The sequence below is a fragment of the Cicer arietinum genome, chromosome 5, assembly GCF_000331145.2.
Source record: "Cicer arietinum cultivar CDC Frontier isolate Library 1 chromosome 5, Cicar.CDCFrontier_v2.0, whole genome shotgun sequence".
Lineage (NCBI taxonomy): Eukaryota > Viridiplantae > Streptophyta > Magnoliopsida > Fabales > Fabaceae > Cicer > Cicer arietinum.
In genome coordinates this window covers 76,056,084-76,076,016 of record NC_021164.2, presented here as the reverse complement: position 1 = coordinate 76,076,016, position 19,933 = coordinate 76,056,084, and the positions used below count along the sequence as shown (strand labels likewise).

General features: G+C 28.2%; 3 protein-coding genes and 1 long non-coding RNA gene across 4 annotated transcripts in view; 1 reads left to right on the top strand and 3 right to left on the bottom strand.

Moving 5' to 3' along the window:
* The window catches only part of LOC101499796 (uncharacterized), a 3,826-nt gene extending 1,289 nt beyond the window's left edge, over nt 1-2,537 (bottom strand). The window contains exon 1 of the mRNA XM_073368186.1: nt 3-2,537. Coding sequence (XP_073224287.1) covers nt 3-2,271 — 2,269 coding nt within the window. The 5' untranslated portion in view covers nt 2,272-2,537. The remainder of the gene's footprint in view (nt 1-2) is intronic.
* On the top strand, nt 2,243-5,258 carry LOC140920230 (uncharacterized). The gene is made up of 3 exons (XR_012162952.1): nt 2,243-2,383; nt 3,167-3,299; nt 5,140-5,258. It is a non-coding gene; the product is annotated as an uncharacterized lncRNA (long non-coding RNA).
* On the bottom strand, nt 4,248-12,396 carry LOC101488323 (amino acid permease 1-like). Its single transcript, XM_004501077.4, has 7 exons — nt 12,256-12,396; nt 7,206-7,439; nt 7,016-7,109; nt 6,430-6,647; nt 5,592-5,722; nt 5,122-5,349; nt 4,248-4,792 (listed from the first exon to the last, which is right to left on the bottom strand). The coding sequence occupies exons 1-7, from the start codon at nt 12,323-12,325 to the stop codon at nt 4,370-4,372; spliced, it is 1,398 nt and encodes a 465-aa protein (XP_004501134.2). The 5' UTR covers nt 12,326-12,396; the 3' UTR covers nt 4,248-4,369.
* Nucleotides 12,397-13,330: 934 nt separating this feature from the next.
* Nucleotides 13,331-18,703, bottom strand: LOC101500345 (amino acid permease 1-like). The gene is made up of 7 exons (XM_004501036.3): nt 18,667-18,703; nt 18,438-18,559; nt 15,437-15,664; nt 14,921-15,014; nt 14,385-14,602; nt 13,931-14,292; nt 13,331-13,850 (listed from the first exon to the last, which is right to left on the bottom strand). Exons 2-7 carry the CDS (start codon nt 18,505-18,507, stop codon nt 13,428-13,430), a joined length of 1,395 nt encoding a protein of 464 aa, XP_004501093.1. The 5' UTR covers nt 18,508-18,559; nt 18,667-18,703; the 3' UTR covers nt 13,331-13,427.
* Nucleotides 18,704-19,933: the final 1,230 nt, after the last annotated feature.

Sequence of the window (19,933 nt, the reverse complement as noted above, 5' to 3'; positions counted from 1 at the left end):
ATGCCGAATGTTTCCCAGAATATCAACCTCAGCCATAAATTCTTTCTCCAATTTGTCATCCACCTCTTTGACATTCCAAATCTTCTTCACTGCGACGTACTCACCTGGACAAGTTGAAGCTACTCGGTAAACTTTCCCAAACCCTCCACTTCCTATGAGGTTATTGTCTGTCAAACTTGAGAATATATTTATTTCGGTGAGATCAAGCCTCTGGAATGAGGTAAGTCTCCATGTTGAAAGCTTACGGCTGCAATGCTTTTTGCCGCAATGCTTTTTCAATGTGCAGAAGGCCAAAGAGGCGATGGCCAACAACACAACGACAATGACAACAAGAATCAGAGCAAGGAGTTTCGATTTCGAAGATGAATAGCTTCTGGAGTGTGGTGTGGTTTTTGCCAAGCAGCTTGAAAGATTGAATTTTTCATTGTGAGCACATAGTTGAGGATTGTTCAAGAAACTGTTTTCATATGCAAGGTTGTCAAACTCATCAGGAATGTTCCCTGTTAGCTTGTTGGAGGACAAGTTGAGAAAAATAAACCTCAATTGCACAAGCTGTGGTGGGATTTCACCAGTTATGTTATTTTCAGACAAATCCAACTCAATAAGATTAGGAAGAGAAGACATAGCTACCGGGATTTGACCCGAAATTTTGTTTCTTGAGATTGTTAGAGTACTAAGCGATTGCCACGATATTATCTCTGATGGAAGTGTTCCAGAGAGTTGATTACCATCAAGCCTTAGAGTAGTGATCTGAGATAAACTCGTTAATTCATTTGGAAATTCACCCGAAAGTGTGTTGTTTCTTGCATCAAAAACTACCATATTCAAAGCAGAAGAAATTCCAACAGATATTTGACCTGAAAAATTGTTGTTTCTGATCTCAAGTCTAGACATGTTCCATGATAATTTAGTTGGAAGTTGACCAGAAAAAAAGTTATCATTTAACATCAAAGTAGATAATTTAGTCAAATTCCACCAACCCAAAGGAACTTCCCCTGAAAATCTATTATTGTAAAGCTGAATAGTGGTAAGAGAAGCACAATTCTCAAACAACCACTTTGGTAAATTTCCACTGAGATTATTAGAAAAAGCAATCACACCTAACAAAGCACCGCCATCACACAAATGTTCTGGTAACCCACCAACGAGTTTATTATCTGCAACTTCAAAAGCCACAAGCTTTGAATACTTTCCCAATTCTGAAGGCAATGTTCCATTCAACTTATTGTCAAAAACCCTAAAGTTTCTCAGATTTGGGATTAACCCTAAACTACTAGGAATTTCACCAGATAACTGGTTTGAATACAAGTGCAGAAACGTCAAATTCTGCAACTTTCCAAATTCTTTGGGTATTGAACCAGTTAAATTGTTAGTTGCCAAGTCTATGTTTGTTAAATTCAATGCCTGAACCGAATTAGGTATTACACCAATCAACCTATTCTGGTAAAGGAACAAAGAATTCAAGTTCTTCAGCGAAAGCAAATTCCTCGGTATGTTTCCTGTCAAATTGTTCGTCGATAAATCTAAGTATTCGAGATTTGTGAGATTCACGAAACTTTCTGGAATGTTTTCGATCAAGTTACACTGTGAAATCCACATGAACTTCAAGCTCTTCATTTTTCCGAACTCCGACGGGATCGCCATGGGTTTGAGTTTGAAGTTGTAGGCTAAACCTAAGGTTTCGAGATTGGATAAGTCTCCGATTTCCTTCGGAAAAGTTCCGTTGAAGTTGTTTTGAAAGAGGTGAAGCGTTTGAAGATTTGCGAGTTTTCCGGTCGCCGCCGGGATATCCCCGATGAAGCTGTTGCCGCCGAGGTTAAGGTACGTCAGTGTTTTGAGACGGTCGATGTCGTTGGGGATTTCGCCGGCGAAGTAGTTTTGGGAGAGGTCGAGGTACCGGAGGTTGGTGCAGTTGTACAGCCACGTCGGGAACTCGCCGGCGATGGAGTTGTTGGAGAGGTCAAGCTTAGTGAGGTTCTTGAGGTCGCAGATTGTGGACGGGAGTTTCTGTGTTGTGATGTTTTCGCTCGGAAGGAGAAGCTCCGTCACGGTGCTGCCGATGCACCTGATCTCCGGCCAGTTGCACGGCGAAGACGGTGATGGTTTCCATGATTGGAGCGACGGCGGATTACCCAGTTGACGTTTAAGAGTGAGAAGAATTGTTTCTTCGCTATTTGTGGTTTGCGAAATTACTTTGGAGGGTAAAATGAAGGTTAGTAATAGGAACAAGTAAAACGGGATTTTTAATATGAAGAGGGGTAGTTTGGACATTTTGAAGGTACAGTTAGAATATTTGCCGGGAAATTACGGCTAATAACGTTGCTGCAAAAATTCAAACATGGAGTGCTGCAATTTTGTCTCTCTCTAGTGTGTGGTATGTGAGGTGAGTTGGTGTGTTTAGTTCTATGATTTTTTATCTAACACGTTTGTGAATTCAGTTTATATATATTTGAAAGTATAATCACGGGAAAAATAGCTTTAGAAAAAGATATCCACATTAGACTTCAACTGCATGACAGTGACACTGGAAAAAATGGAAGCAAGATGACAATTAACTTCATTAAACTAAAGTGTTTTGTTCAAACACGGCTGCTTTTATGGCATAATTATTCTGTGATGGCTAACTGGCCATTGGTAGAAGTTTCCACTCGATTACTTGGGTTGGTTAAAATTACACACTATATGTGACATACCATCAATTCATCACTACTTCTCCTTCTTTCTTTTCTCTAGTGTTTGAAATAGTTTTTATTTAAATGAATTTAGTGCGTGATTAAGAAAATAAACTACATTTGAAAGTCTTAAAAACGTGATTTGAATATTGCACCAATTATGTTATCATTGGTTTAGCCCATATAATGTCAAAAAGGTGAACCAACTTGGACTTAGGACCGATAAACACTGCAAAGTGTAGCTAACACAAGTAAATGTTTGTTCCGCTATGCTTTATAATCAAATATATTCAATTTCACTTCAGTTACTGATTTTTTAATTTCATAAAAAAGAGTAATTGGAAAAAATATTTATTTAACAATATTTACGATAAAAATAGTTAAATTTGTTTGTATTCAAATTTAAAATAAAACAAATATGAATATTTTCTTTTGTTTATTTTCGAAGTACCAAACATGTATAAAAAATACTTAGCTATTGTTTGTTTTTACAGTGAAAGGTGTTCAGATTCATTTGAATTGAAGCTATAATTTCAATCTTCTCACAAAAAGTAGCATTGAGCCTCAAGCCAATTTTCTAAACAGGTTACCAAACATACTTATTGGGCCATAATCTTCTTTACAACGGTTAGTAGTAAATATGAGTCGGTGTGTGGTTTCTTTACAACGTTGTTAGTAGTTAAAAAGCTATGATCAAAACAATTTGGTGCCCTTAAATCTTGTGGGCTGTTATACATTCTGTTAGCGACACAATCAACGGCCACAGCTTTACAATAACATAGATTTTGGCGGAGTATAGTACTTGATACATTTTGGAAGTTGTTATTCACACCGTATTTTAAGCTACACTCCTAGATACCCTTTTTCTAGAAACTAACTTCGGAAATTATTTAGGAAGAGTTTCGGGAATTTAAATTGAATTCATATATCGGCACTTTTTGAAACTTAATTTTTGGAACATTTGATTTCAGAATACTTTGTTAGAAAGTAAATTAAATATTTAATTTTCTGAAACTTTGTTGACCGAAGATAAATTTTTTATACTCGTGTTCCATAATCTTCTTTGTGTTGTCGGAAAACTTTTCATGAGTTGGCCCGGGGGTCAATTATCACGTAGCACTCATGAACCAATTGAGACTAATGACAAAGGAAATGTCAAATATAGTGGTTAGGAAAGTTCCCATTCTATTTCATCAGTTGTTTGATTAGTCAAAATTTTAAAAGCCTTCATCATTTTAACTAGAAGTGTCTCTTTTGTATTCAATCTTCCTCAAACATACACTTTTAATTTATAACCAGTGAACTAGTGACATGCGACATGCTTGATGAAAGATATTGGCAAATGCTCAACTAACCCTCTAATTTCTCAACATTTTATAGGTTTTCAATAGTGTTATTTATTTAGAAGTGATCAACTTTCAAGAATATAAAACCGACTTAAATATGTTATTAGAAATATTTAAAATAATCTATTATTCTTAAAATATTTAAAAAATAATCTCTAAATTACTTTGTATGATTTTATTTTAATCTATAACAAACAAATTCTAAATAGTTTTATTCTTAAGAATAGTCTAAAATCTAGGTCCTCAAACTCAGATACAGACAACAAATGTACTGTGGTTTACAAAGTTTTATAATACTAATATGATAGAGGATCCTAATCCACAATACATTAATTAACCCAATAAAGCATACTAAGCCTTATACATAAAGGGTTTGTATTTACCAACAGCTTGAGCCAACCCATGAATAGCTCCACATGCTGCAGCCAAAGACACAAGCAAACAGAAAAAACTCAATGATTGAAGACCAATCCATCGAATTGTTCCTTTTCTGATCTTTTGTCTGACAATGTACATCTCCACTGGAAAATAAACCACTGAAGGCCAAAACCCAAGGGCACCAAGAAGGGCAATCATGTCATTGAAAAAAGGCATTGCCATGGCTAAAACAGTCACCACCATCACAAATACAGTCCTCCAAACTAACCTAAAGTAGTTGATGCTAAATTTGATTTTGCCAATGCTCATTGGAATCTCCCTTGTTACAAAACTTGACTCTGGCCATTTTTGGACAGCTATTATTTCAACTATTCGATATAAAGGTTGGATAATTACCTGACCATAATTTATTCAGGATTAGTGGCCAATTATTACAATGTAAAATGAACATCAAAATTAAACACATTAATCAAAGTAAAATGTAAAATCAACTTCAAAGGTCTAACACTCATTTATATGTTACTATTTCATGTTTTATGTTTTCAAATATTTGTATAGAAAATATTAAAAAAATTAACATTTCTCGTACGAATTTGGAAAACATGAAATAAATTGAGAATAAAGTTGACGAATGGTTAACTTCTTAATAAGTACTAAAAATGAAAACTATTTAAACATAATTTGAGCATATATGATGAATGTAAAGTGAATGTGTTGATGTTAACCTGAAATGCTCCAAGCAGGTGAACGATTATGAAGACATTGGCTAATTCCAATAGCCAAAAAGGTTTGTGAAATCCAGTGCTCATGAGTATGTTACCAGGAGCGTTTGACCCAAATGCAGCATATCCAGAGCATGCATTTAAAGTGAAGAAAACTGTCATAGTGAATATGCCTATCATATTTGCCTTTTTCATCACTTTATTTTCTGGAGGATATGACTTCAAACTATCCTGTTTTTCACGTCAATAAAATCACAACATTTTATTATTATTATTAACATTTAAGTTTAACAGTCCGTGTAACAAAATAACATACTATTTTCCAAATTCTTTTTAAGACTTGTGATTCAACAATTTTCAATAACTAGTTAAGGCAAATTACATACATGAATAATTATATTTAAATCAATACAATAAAGAATCACAACATACATTAATTATCTCTTGAATATAATTAACCACAATTATCATACCTGTATATCTACCGCAATTTGAGTGTAGGCACTGGCAAGTGTAATGTCTCCAATTGCAACAAGCATATTCCATGCTATATCTGATGAACTACCCTTGTTGCTTCCCCAAAAAGATGTGCTCTTTACATTCCCTGTTACAATTCATGTTAATTTCGTAGAGCATATACAACTTTAACGCCATATATGTATTGTTTGATAAAGTATTTTTTGAATATAATAACATTTATTACATACTGCATCGACCAATATATAAATTCTCTAACATCTGGACAAAATCTAGATATATACTTCCAAACATTTGTAAGGCTACTACCAATTCAGTGTATTTTTCAGAAAAAGGTAAAAATTTCTAAAGGGTGTGTATAAAATAGCCCCTACTAATGGTGATCATTTTGTAAACAAGAAGCAAACTACTTATAGGCCCAACTTACCAATAAATAATAATACTCCAACCCTCACATTTTAAAAATCGCACATGTTTTTGGAGGACCATGATCTACTTCAGTAATTGTAGTATTTAATTTCATGTAGGAATAAATCTAAATGTTAATTTTAGATCAGACAATTTAGATTATAAGAATGAATTTTTGTTGTTACTCAATTTCAACCGTCGACGTGTCAAATTCAAATATATTTTGTTGGAAGTATATTTTTAGATTAAAAATAAGAAAAGAGTTTTTATTCAAAAATATACTATCGAACGATATAAAAAATGTGTTTTTTCACAATTGAACTTCTGAAAAATAAACTCTCTAATACATAGAAGTCAAGTAAAGTTTACTTTATATAGAATTTTAGAAGTCAAAGATAAAGGACAAGGGAAAAAGTAATTAGTAACCTTGGATAACTGATGCAAGAGAAAGTCCAACACCAATAGATGCATACCCAAAAGCCATGGTAGCTGCTACGATTGAGAGCACAGATAATTTGTGAAAATTGGGAATTTGAGATAGTATTATTTCAACAACTCCAATACCAATCATGTATGGATTATTCGAGAAACGGCATGGAGCTCCAAATCCATTCTTGCGGAAGCAAATGTTTTTAAGTATTGTCCTGAAATTTGAAATTAATATAATTGACTTTTAGATTTTATGTTACCTAAAATATATACTAGTACATACATATGTAATGTAATGCTTGAGTATGTGTGAAATTTTGTTGCCAAAAAAAAAATTATGTATATGAACTATTTTCAAACTATGAAAATAGAGTAATTAAATTCATATTCTCAAAAGAGTTACTATATACAACAATAAATTTTTATCTTCCACTTTACTAAATTACATTGACTGTTCCACATTTCCACTAGTCCAAGTCATTAGCTATTTTGCTATGTGTAACATGAAGAATTAATTTTAGTAAAAAAAAAAAAACATGAAAAATTAATTAATTAACACTACAAAATAAATTATAGAACTTACACTATACTTGTAGATGTAGTTACTACGAAGCCAATTGTAAAGCCAGCTAGGTTGGCGTACTGGATAATTCCACAAAAAACATGTTGTTTTCCACCTAAGAATTAATTAGGCAACAAAAGAAGAAAAAATTAAGAAAGTTTAAGTTGGATTACACAGAGTAGCATAGTATTATTAGTGTTTAAGTATGTACCTAAGTGAACTTTAACAGCATCCATGTAAGTGGTATTTCTTTTGCCAGTAACAGGATCAGGTGATCTATAACAATCAGCTAGAAGATTTGAAGTGTAAAGTGTAACAGCAGCAAAGATAAAAATGGACAATAAGCCAAGGGCCCATCCCATTTGGGCCATTGCCCATGGTAGTGAGAGCACTCCAGTCCCAATAACTGCATTTATGATATGTGCGCTCGCAGTCCATTCATTCCCTGCAATTTTCATTCTTCTTAATCTATCAATATCCATGCTAATTTTTTTCTTCTTTCTCTCCGTAAGTACAAATAAAGTTTTATATGTAAAAATGCACCTATACAATATTATCAAACTTTTGCATTTACGTTTTTAACCTTCTCGTCTAAACTTTTTGCTTTCTAACTCTATTTTTTCCCATCTTACAAGATAAATGATTTAGAGTCATTTTTTTATCTAAAATATTTACGTCATTTTTCTCTACCTTAAATTCAAATAAGTGTTTTTCACACATAATTATTTTTTCTTTGTGTTCTATTATTTCGTTGCTGCCTTGCAATAGTGTTTTATTCGCCATCGAATGCGGTGTTTTTAATTTTCCTGTTTTGTTACAATGTTTATTTCATTTAGATTGAAAGATTAACTTTCATATTAGACTGACCGATTCAACTAATAACTTTGGCATCGTCAATATTGCAGATCTTAAAGTATATGTATTTTGGTCATTTTAATTTTATCAAATTTATAGGCTTTTTATCTTTTTATACCATTAACATGAATGTTGAATTTATTTGTAAATTCTATCATTTTTATTTTTAGTGAATTTGTATTGTTTTCTAACATTGTATTCTCTTAATTTGAATCAAATAATATTATTATTTTATAAATTAAAAAACTATGGACAAATACACTGCCATTAACATGGGAGTATGATTTAATTTAAATACCTTTTGTAGAAAAAAGTAATAATTTAAATACCTATCATAACCATCAAGATATGTAAGTGTAATTTACTCTAACAACAATAATCATCTTCAAACAGTTTTTGTTCAATACATATATATATTCAATGCCGGCAACCTTACAAGAACCTAACGACTGAAGAGAGGTTTAAAGATAATGTTGGTTTGAAATTAGACATCTAAATTATATTTTCATTCTCTTTTATTTAAATAAGTGATTTTATCCCATATTTAATTTTATTTCGTGACATCGTTTTGGTTTTCCGCTTTGCTGTAGCGTTGTTTTAATTTTTTATCTTGTTGCAATATTTATTTGATTCAAATTGAGAGATTAATTTCAATCTAATATAAATTTAATCAACAATTTTGATATTTTTAACATTATAGCTTCACATATGAGTATTTCAGACACTTTAATTTTGTCATATTTATAATTATAGACATGGTATTAATCTAAATGTTGTATGTTTGTTTACATTTTTTTTTATTATAACAAATTTTAAATAAATAAATAAAAATCAGCTTTATTTCTAAAGATAGTCCACTAAAACCTTTGATGCTTACTTAACATAAATTTCACATATACTAGTAAAGCTCATCCTATATTAAATCTGTTCTCACTCATTTTATGACCGCGCATCTATTTGATACCTAACTAAAATTGCACATGTGATACCCTATTATTTTTTCAATCTAAAGTCTCACCAAACTTTTTCAATAATGAAATATGTACTTTTAAAATTCTATATATTCATTTAACACTTATTTTACTTCTATTTTTCTCTTCTTATCATATCATAAACATATCACATATATTAAATTATTATCTTTATTTTTTTCTCTGTCAAAGTGTATACACACCTATTAATATCGATGAAACATTTTTGTTAATTTATATACTATATATCAACATTACTTTATTAAAACAAACAAACAAATTCAAGAATAAGTTCTAGACAAGTGAATCTATTGAAGATAATTACAAAAAAGTTCATGTAAAATTATTATAGCTAACCAATAATAGTAAACTTATGTACTAGACAAAAATGCAATAACCAGGAAGGATTGGTTTTGGGGATTTCTAAAATATGGAGAAGGCTAATTAACTACTTTGGTCTATTTGATATTACTTGTGTTTATTAATAAATGGCCATCCTTCGTGGCATTAATGTAATGTGAAGAATTGTTAATGTATTGTTGTGTTATTTCAATAGCATCAATTTGATTGTGGTACTTTAATATTCAAGAAAATGTTTGAGTAAACCACAGACATTGAGTTTTAGAGGTTTATTTTGAAATAAACATGGCATATGGTTAGCTAGCTAGTTTTATTGGTCTATTTGATATTATGTTTGCAAATTAATTAATTAATTACTGTCCTTTGTACTGACTTAATGTGAAGGAATGGTTACAAAAATGTTGTTGTGTTATTCATATTCCTCCAACGCCATCAATTTGATTAATGAGCATGTCTCTCCTTCAAAAATATGTCATATTGATCATAGTCCACATTCTGAAAATACTCAATCATTCTCATTTTAAATATTTTATTTATCATTTTTTATATTTTATTTTACAATATTAATACAACATTAATAATTATTTTTTAATAATATATTTTTATTTATTGTATCTCAATTTATCAAATAATTTAATTAACTGTAATTAATAAAAGTTTTGAGTAAATTATACTCATTTCATTATTGATCCATATTACACACATTTATTACGAAAATGGTTGAGTGTATATATGACGCCTCTTTAATTATTATTTGTTTAATCTAAAGTAAACTATCAAGCTTTAGATGTAAGCTTTCTTTAGTAAAAAAAAAACGTTTATAATATAAGATTAAGTAGTTTATGAATTTATATTTTATATTTTATAATTTATTATTATTATTTATTTTTATTTTTATTATTGTACTTAAAATTATTTTTTATCTTATATAATTTATTTATTATAGTTTAAAATAATTTATATGATTCAAAATGTAAAATTATTTTAGTCAATAATAATTTAAAATGATTTATTTATTAAAATAAATAAACTAACTAAATATATAATATATAATATATCTGATTAATAAATAATTTATTTATTATAATTTTACATAATTAATATTTTAAAGTAAAAAATTATTTAGTTATTTTAATTTTAAATAAAAAATAGATAAAAAAATAAATAAAGTTGATAAATTTTAATATATATATATATATATATATATATATATAGCGTATCAACATTCTATAAATAAAACGGACAAACAAAATCAAGAATAAATTCTATACAAATCAATATATTGAAGTTAGTTACAGAAAAAGTTTATGCAAATTTAGTATAGCTAAAAAAAATTACATTCTAGAATAAATATGGAGTAGGCCAAGCTAACTATTATTGATTTATTTGAGATTATGCGGGCACATTAATGAATGGCTATTCTTCGCTTTTGCGTTGACGTAATATGGAGAAAGGTAATTTTGTCGTGGTCTTATTCAAATTCCTTTATTCCTCAATAAAAGGTTTGAGTAAACTTCGAAGAGTTGACTTTTGAAGATTTATTCCAGAATAAAGATGGAGTAGTACAAGTCTATAACATTTAAAAAAACAAAAACAAAAATTCTGTTTTGACCGTATCAATTTTGTTTTTATTTTTATAAAAGGTACAACTTTTAAGTTCGATATAATTTTAAAAATAAAAATTAAAGTATAAAGACATCATTGACATCTCATTTATATTACTATTCGAATACTTTTATCTATCATTTTTAGTACAGTTCTGTTTAGTTTTCTTAACAAAATTATGCAACATTTTCCGTAGAGATAAAAACTTACTGGTATTTGTTTAATTTAAAATAGTTATCTCTATTAATTTGGCACCAATTATGAATAGTTGAAATTCTTGATAAAACAAAAATTAGTTAAATTTTTCGTAAAAAAAAAAACAATCAGTTACATTTTAAATAATTAAGAGTAATTTAGTGATCTTATTATTATGTATATCAAAATCTCAAATCACCAAATATATAAAAGAAATCTCAAATCTCCAAAGTTTATAAATTGGAGTAGTAGTCGACTAAATTATGTCAAGAATTTTTTTTTTATAAATATAAAGAAAAGTCAAGTTTTGAATTAAATAAATATTAATTTTGAATTATATTAATTGGACGGAATATTATAATATAGTATTTGATTCTATCTAATACAACAATATTTGACTCACCGTCTAAAGACTACTTACCAAAAAACATTTCTGAAAAAAAGGAGAATTTCAAACTCAGTGAATAAATTAAAAAAATATGTCTTTATGCCAATGAGCTAGGCACAAGTCATCCACAATAGTCAACAATTTACTCTAATTGGTCAACTTTTTAAAATTCCATAAAAAATCAAACTTCCTTATTTATCTCTCTTTTAAAATCTTGATATGTGTGTATTAGTTTGGAAATCTTTAGCATTACTCATAAATTAATTAAAAAAATCAAATATTTTAATACGTATTTAAATAAAGTTTCTTAATGAATTAAAGGTGCAATATTATGAATTAAAGTTTGTTAATTTTTGAGTCAATTTTTTTTCTTCTTAATTATCAATTTTTGGATTTAGATTATCATTTTAGTTTTACACACAAAACTTAACAAAAGTTACGGGTTTGATTTAAGTTTTATGTGGAGCAACGTTAAAACTGTTAAAAAAAAAATTGTCTCCTAATTAATTTTCGCAATGTTTTTTGTTGTTGAAAAGTTTTACAATTTTTGAAAGAATAGTTTTCACAATTAAACACAAAACTTACAAACTTGAATCACCACCGTACTTAAAGTGCAACATTGTGAAAACTATTAATTAGATTTAGAGAAAGCAAAAACATTCTATCTCTAGATTTACGAGTTTTCCGGATTAAGTACGAACGTGCAATTGTGGTAAATGATTTCAATATATTTGATTTATATTTTTTTTAAAAATATATTTGATTTATATTTATACAAATATAAAAAGAAAATGTGCATGATTCACAAGTTGGTCAAACAAAATAGGCATGCAATAAAGTAAAAATGAAGATTTAGAGAAAGAAAAGAAAAGGAAGAGAAATGATACCAGTTCTTTTGGGTCTCCCATCATCATCAAGAAGAGCAGTTGGAGTTGTAACACCGGATTCAACTTCCATCTTCTCCTTTTTTTTTTCTTTCTCTCTCAAACACTATAAAGTTGAAACTTCTCTGAAATTTTGATAAATAAAATAACAATGTATCAATGAAGGTGTATATATAAAGGTACACTAGTCACAATAATAAAATCAAATATTGTGATCAACATGCACTCTTAGTGTGACAAATGAGTCAATTTTTATTTTTACCTGACGCGGAGTTCATTTACCACTTTCGAGAGAATAATGAGAATATGACTCACTAATTTATTACTAGTAATAACACTTCTCCATAAAAAATAACAATCATATTTTAGTTTTATAATTATAACTTTTATGGTAACTGCAACAACTTTTGACTTTTGATAGACTGAGATAGACATTTGAATAATACTTATTTCTCCACAGTTAATTTATAAAAATAAATAAATCATATTTTGTGATATAAAATATAAATAATATAGAATTCATTATACTATATTTAATGTTATTATTCATTTATTTTATTTGATTAATGCATCAACTTTTTTACTATCTAATTCATTCTTTATATAGGATTTTTTTTGGAGAAATTGTCTGTCATTAATATAAGAAAAATTATAAATTTCAAAATATATTTATTATTTAAATGTCTTTTATACTCTTTTATTTTTATTAGAAATGTAACTGATGTCCATATTAGTAGTTGTGAAAGTATCTAATATCAATGTTATTTTATTTTAAATATTTAAACCATATTTTTTTATTTATAAAAGCCGAGAAAATATTACTTTGAGAAAATTAAATTAGATCAATTATTTTTCTTTTGAAAAGAATACTCTAACTAGAATAAAAAATAAATAAATGTATCGAGTTCCATTTTTAGGCCAAATATATATATTATTTGCTTTAAACTTATTTTTTATAATCTTATAAATAGTATATTTGGAAAGAAAAAAAAAAACCAAGCCAAAACTTGAAATTCCTTTTTTGGGTATGTTTGTAAAAAAATTAATAAATAGCTCTAATAATTAAAAGATTCTCTTATTCAATAAAGCAGATTAATCCTTATACATGAATGAACCCTTGTTATATGATAGAGGGTCCATAATCCATAATACATTAATTAACCCAATAAAGCACACTAAGCTTTATACATAAAGGGTTTGTATTTAGCAATAGCTTGACCCAACCCATGAATAGCACCACATCCTGCAGCTAACGACACAAGCAAACAAAAAAAGCTCAATGTTTGAAGCCCAATCCATGAAATTGTTCCTTTTCTAATATTTTGTTTGACAATGTACATTTCTATTGGAAAATAAACCACTGTAGGCCAAAACCCAATAGCACCAAGAAGGGCAATCATGTCATTGAAAAAAGGCATTGCCATGGCTAAAAGAGTGACCACCATCACAAATATAGTCCTCCAAACTAACCTAAAGTAATTGATGCTGAATTTATTATTACCAATGTTGATAGGAATCTCCCTTATTACAAAACTTGAGTCTGGCCATTTTTGGACGGCCAGTATTTCAACTATATGATATAAAGGTTGGATCATTACCTATCCATAATTCATTCAGGATTAGTGATCAATTATTATAATATAAAATGAAGATAAAAAAAATAAAAATAAACATGAACCTGAAATGTTCCCAATAGGTGAATGATTATGAAGAGATTGGCTAATTCCAAAAGCCAGAAAGGTTTGTGAAATCCAGTGCTCATGAGGATGTTACCAGGAGTGTTTGAACCAAATGCAGCATATCCAAAGCAAGCATTCAAGGTGAATAAAATAGTCATAATGAATATACCTATCATGTTTGCCTTCTTCATCACTTTATTTTCTGGAGGATATGACTTCAAACTATCCTGTATATCTACTGCAATTTGAGTGTAGGCACTAGCAAGTGCAACGTTTCCAACTGCAACAAGTATATTCCATACTATATCTGATGAACTACGCCCCTCGTTACTTCCCTTAAAAGATGTGCTCTTTACATTCCCTGTGAAATTCACGAATAAACCACTCATTATCCATTGTGATGTTAAGATAGACAATATAAAATAGTAATGAGAAATGAAAAGAGTGAGTAACCTTGGATAACTGATGCAAAGGAAAGTCCAACACCAATGGATGCATATCCGATAGCCATGGTAGCTGCTACGATTGAGAGCACAGATAATTTGTGAAAATTGGGAATTTGAGATAGTATTATTTGAACCACTCCAATACCAATCATGTATGGATTATTAGAGAAATGACATGGAGCTTCAAATCCATTCTTGCGGAAGCAAATGTTTTTAAGTATTGTCCTGAAATTTGAAATTAATATTATCAATTACTATACTTTACTTTTAGATTTTAGGTTATCTAAAATATATACTAGTACATACATATGTGATGTATGCTTGAGTATGTGTGAACAATTTTTGGCAAAAAAAGAAAAGAGAGTATGTGTGTGAATTATTTTCAAACTAGGAAAATAGATTAATTAAATTCATATTCTCAAAAGAGTTATTATTTACTAAATTACATTGACTGTTCCACATTTCCACTAGACCAAGTCATTGTTTTGCTATGTGTAACATGAATAATTAAAAACTAATTAATAAAAAAAATAAAGAACTTACACTATACTTGTAGATGTAGTTATTATGAAGCCAATTGTAAAGCCAGCAAGGTTGCCGTACTGGACAATTCCACAAAATACATGTTGTTTTCCACCTAAAAATTAAGCAACATAAGAAAATAAATCAAGCATATGTTAATCAATTTTGGTGTAGCAACAAATCCTAGCTTTTACGATGATCATAAATCAATTTTATAAATTCCATGTGAGTCAACATTGTGTCTTTTCTTTATTATCCTGTGTTTTATTTGTTATTCTTCTTATAGAAAAAAATGTCCATTATATAAAATTCATTTTGGTAATTATACAGTGGAAAAACAATTTTAATCTAAATCATTCGAACAACGTAAATTAATAAAATTTATTTTATTTTAAATTCACTTTTAAATAAAATCAATTCTATCGGAAGTAATTCTCACTGCTGTAAAATGATACACAACACTAAGAAACTTTGAATTGGAGCATGTCACAAGCTAGCAAATAGTTAAAGTAGTAATGTTAGTGTTTAGGCATTTACCTAAGTGAACTTTGACAGCATCCATATAAGTGGTGTTTCTCTTGCCAGTACGAGGTGATCTATAACAATCAGCTAGAAGATTTGAAGTGTAGAGTGTAACACCAGCAAAAATAAAAATGCATGATAAGCCAAGGGCCCATCCCATTTGAGACATGGCCCACGGTAAAGACAGCACACCAGTTCCAAGAACTGCATTTATGATATGTGCACTTGCACTCCATACTGTACCTGCAATTCTCATTCTATGGTCAATTATGTTTCTTTACCTCCATAATTTCATTCATTGATCTATTTGATATTATATGTGTGCAAGGTCATCCTTCAAGAAAATGTTTGAGTAAACAACGAACACTGAGTTTTTGAGGTTTATTTCGAAATAAAGATGGAGTATTCATATGTCTAGCTCGTTAGTTTCATTGGTTTATTTGATAGTATATATGTGAAACAATTCATGGCTATCCTTTGTGACCCATACGTAATATGAAGAAAAGGTTTCAAAGACCATTGTGTTTTTATTTTTAGTTGTTTGGATCGATACTTGGTTAGATGTTTCTTTGGTTATTATTCTTAGTATTTTTGAGGATAAACAATTTCATCTTCATTTCATAATTAATCGTTTCAACCAGAATGGTCATTGGAAAATATCTTATGTTTTCTTATATACTTACCATAAGTTGGTTGCCTTGCTTGTCAAGACTACTAAACCTAATTTTGAATGTGAGGATCATCTAGTTTGAAGATTAAACAACTGTAGAGTTTTAAACTTTTAGGAAACTTATCTATTCTTGAAGCCATTAGGGCAACAAATCCCTTGGGCCAACACTATTAGGCACAATATGATTCCTCTTTCTAAGTCTCTCATATTTTGGAGATTGTTGCATAACAAGATGCCTATTGATGATAATTTAATCTCTCGAGGTTGTCAAATTGTTTCAAGATGTGAACTCTATTAATGTGAAATAGAGACTAACAATAATCTCTTTTTATCCTGCTCTTTTTTACCTTTTATGCTCTAGTTTTGGTTAAACTCTATTTTTCACTCTCAAATTGATATTAGTTCAATTCAAAACCTTTTTGTCATATGTTACAAAGGTTGGTCCCATCAATGTAGATATGTTATTTTGGCCAAACATATTTTTTACTATTGATATTATTTAATACTACAAAAATCAAGCTCGATTTGAAGGCATGGTTCTCGTTTTTTCTGCTGTTATTAACAAAATTATTGTCAATGTATATTTATTTGACAATCACACACTTCTAATACAATCTCCAAATCTATTTAGAAATTTCAAATTCTCAAGTTCTTTCAAGTTGGAGCTCATCCTCCTAAAATGTCTACTATCAAGGAGGTAATTTGACATCCCCCCCAAAAGAGTATTGGATTAAATGTATTACTGATGGGGTTGTATCTGAATGTCCAGATCTTACTTTTGGAGGTATATTTAGGGACAACTCAGCTTCTTCCTTGAGTTATTTTGATGTGAATTTAGAGATTATAATTTAACTACATGCTGAACTTACGAGAGTTATGATTGCTATCAAAACAATTTATAAGAATCGATGACGATTTCTATGAATTGAATCTGTTTCACAATTAACAAATTATATTTGTAACCAGAGAGAATATTATAATATAGTACTACCTCTTATCTCAATTATAAGAAAAAATTTGGAGATTTTTTGACTCCTATTATAAAAACAAGTTATGACTTTTAAGACGTCTTTATTATTTAAATGTTTTTTTTTACTTCATTTAATATTTATTTTTTAAATATTAGTGAATGTATTTAATGTATTATACTTTTCTATGAAAAATATATTTATAAAAATATTTAAAAAGTGATAATAATAATTCTATTTATTATAAGAAAATATTTGACCACCGTCTAAAGACTACCTACCAAAAAAACATTTATAACGTATGACTTTTTATTAATTGAGTATTTTTATTATATATCCTTATAATTAACTGAGTGTACATTGAGAAAAGAAAAACAATAAATACAGTAAGATTACCAGGATGATCTTCTGGAGAGAAAGTCAAATGCGTTTTCCAATGTCTCATCCCTTCCACAAATTATATTTAATTATTTTCATCCCTTATTTATATAGAATTTGTGTACAAAATTCTTGTGATAATTACGGCATCGTCATTATTACAAGCACCATTTGATAATTTAATGTATATTAAAAAGTTAATTAATTTGTCTTGTTTAGTTTAATCAATAAAATATTAACATTATTAGATTGAATATGTTTAATTTAATTAATAAAATATCAATATTATTAGATTGAATATCAATTCTGAATTTAAATTCAGAATTTTAATTATATATGAGTTTATTTATCGGTACATTTAAAGAAAAATAAACTAGTCTATTCAATTTGTCTATTTAAAAATAGGATATGATAAATTAAAGTTTCCTATTGAAGTCTCACCCAAAAAAAAGTTTCTTAATGAATTAAAAGTGCCATATTATGAGTTAAAGTTTCTTAATTTTCAATTTTTGGATTTAGATTGTCATTATAGTTATACACACAAAGCTTAACAAAGGTTAAAACCGTTAAAATAGATTTGTCGTTTCATAATGACTTTTGGTTGTTGAGAAGTTTCACAATATTTAAAAAAATTAGTAGTCAAAGTTTAGTGCAAAATATACAAATTTGAATCAGTATATCATCTATATGATGCAACAATTGTAAAAACCGTTAATTAAATTTAGAGAAAGAACAAACAAATTATCTTTAGATTTAAGAGTCTACTCGAATTCTAAATGTTGTGCACTAAGTGATCTAAATGTTATGCACTAAGTGATCTAAATGTATATGATTTATTTATTCAAACAAATATAGAAAGATAAATTGGAGAATCTGTCCAAAAAAAAATATAAGAGAGAAAGAAAATGTGCATGATTCACAAGTTGGTCAAACAAAATAGGCATGCAATAAAATAAAAATGAAGATTTAGAGAAAAAAAAAAAGGGAAGAGAAATGATACCAGTTCTTTTGGGTCTCCCATCATCATCAAGGAGAGCAGTTGGAGTTGTAACACCGGATTCAACTTCCATCTTCTCCTTTTTTTTTTCTTTCTCTCTCAAACACTATAAAGTTGAAACTTCTCTGAAATTTTGATAAATAAAATAACAATGTATCAATGAAGGTGTATATATAAAGGTACACTAGTCACAATAATAAAACCAAATATTGTGATCAACATGCACTCTTACTCTTAGTGTGACAAATAAGTCAATTTTTATTTTTACCTGACGCGGAGTTCATTGCACACTCTCACGTTTATTATATATTACTCTAATTAGTTCTCCTTATTCACAAAAAAAAAAAATATACTGTGTTTTAAAATATAAGAAAATTTAATTAATTAGACTTCATTCAATGCTATTATTCATAAATGTTTTTTATTTTACTTTATAAAAAATAATTAGATCAACACAAATTAATATATTTGATCTATAATATGAATAAAATATATCGATTTTTGTTGATTTAATTGTCTTCTATGAAAATGATCGAAAATAATATCATTTTATTTATTTTATTTTCATGAAATGAACTCTCATGAGACAAAAATTATGAGAATGCAACAACTATTTTATTTTACAAAGTTACATTAGATAAATTATTTGTCTTAAAAATTATTGTATGCAAAAGAAAAAATTTACACCTTTATACGTGTATTTTTTTTCTTTCTTATATTTTAGGTTAAAATATAATTTTGACCATTTATCTTTTATATAATATTTTTTGGGGTCATATTTTGTATTCATTTTGATTTTTTATATTTGTTTATTCGTTTTCGTCATTTATTTTTGGCTAAATTGCATCTGTGGTCCCTTAACTTAATTTCAGTTAATGTTTTAGTTTTTTTTTCCTCTTGATTTGGTCCTTTATTCTTTATAAATTTATTTAAATATTTAAGTTATGATTTGATAAAATTTGCATTATATTGAGGATGATAATTAATTTTATGGGTTTTGTTTAAAATTTTTGATGAATTTTTGCAATATATATATATAACGTTGTTGACATTTTAAAACATAAAATATCAAATTATTACTTAAAATTAAAATAAATGACCAAATTGAAAAAATAAATAAATAAATGACTAGAAACGTTAACTGAAATTAAGTTAATGGACCACATATGCAATTTAGCTTTTATCTTTTGTATAATCTTAATTTAAGTCTTTAATAAAAGGTCAAACTTGTATAATTTTGTAAAAGATAAATGATTAAAATGATTATTAAGTAAAAGATAAATGACTAAATAAAAGATAAAAGACCAAAACAAATTAAAAAAAAAGAAGATAAATGACCAAAATTAATTAAAAAAAAAGATAAAAGACTAAAACAAACAAATATTTAATAAAAGATAAATTATCAAAATTATATTTAGACATTTTTTTAATTTGTTTATGTCACTTATTTTTTATGCGATATTTGTTTTAATTCTTAATAAAAAGACAAATTTATATAA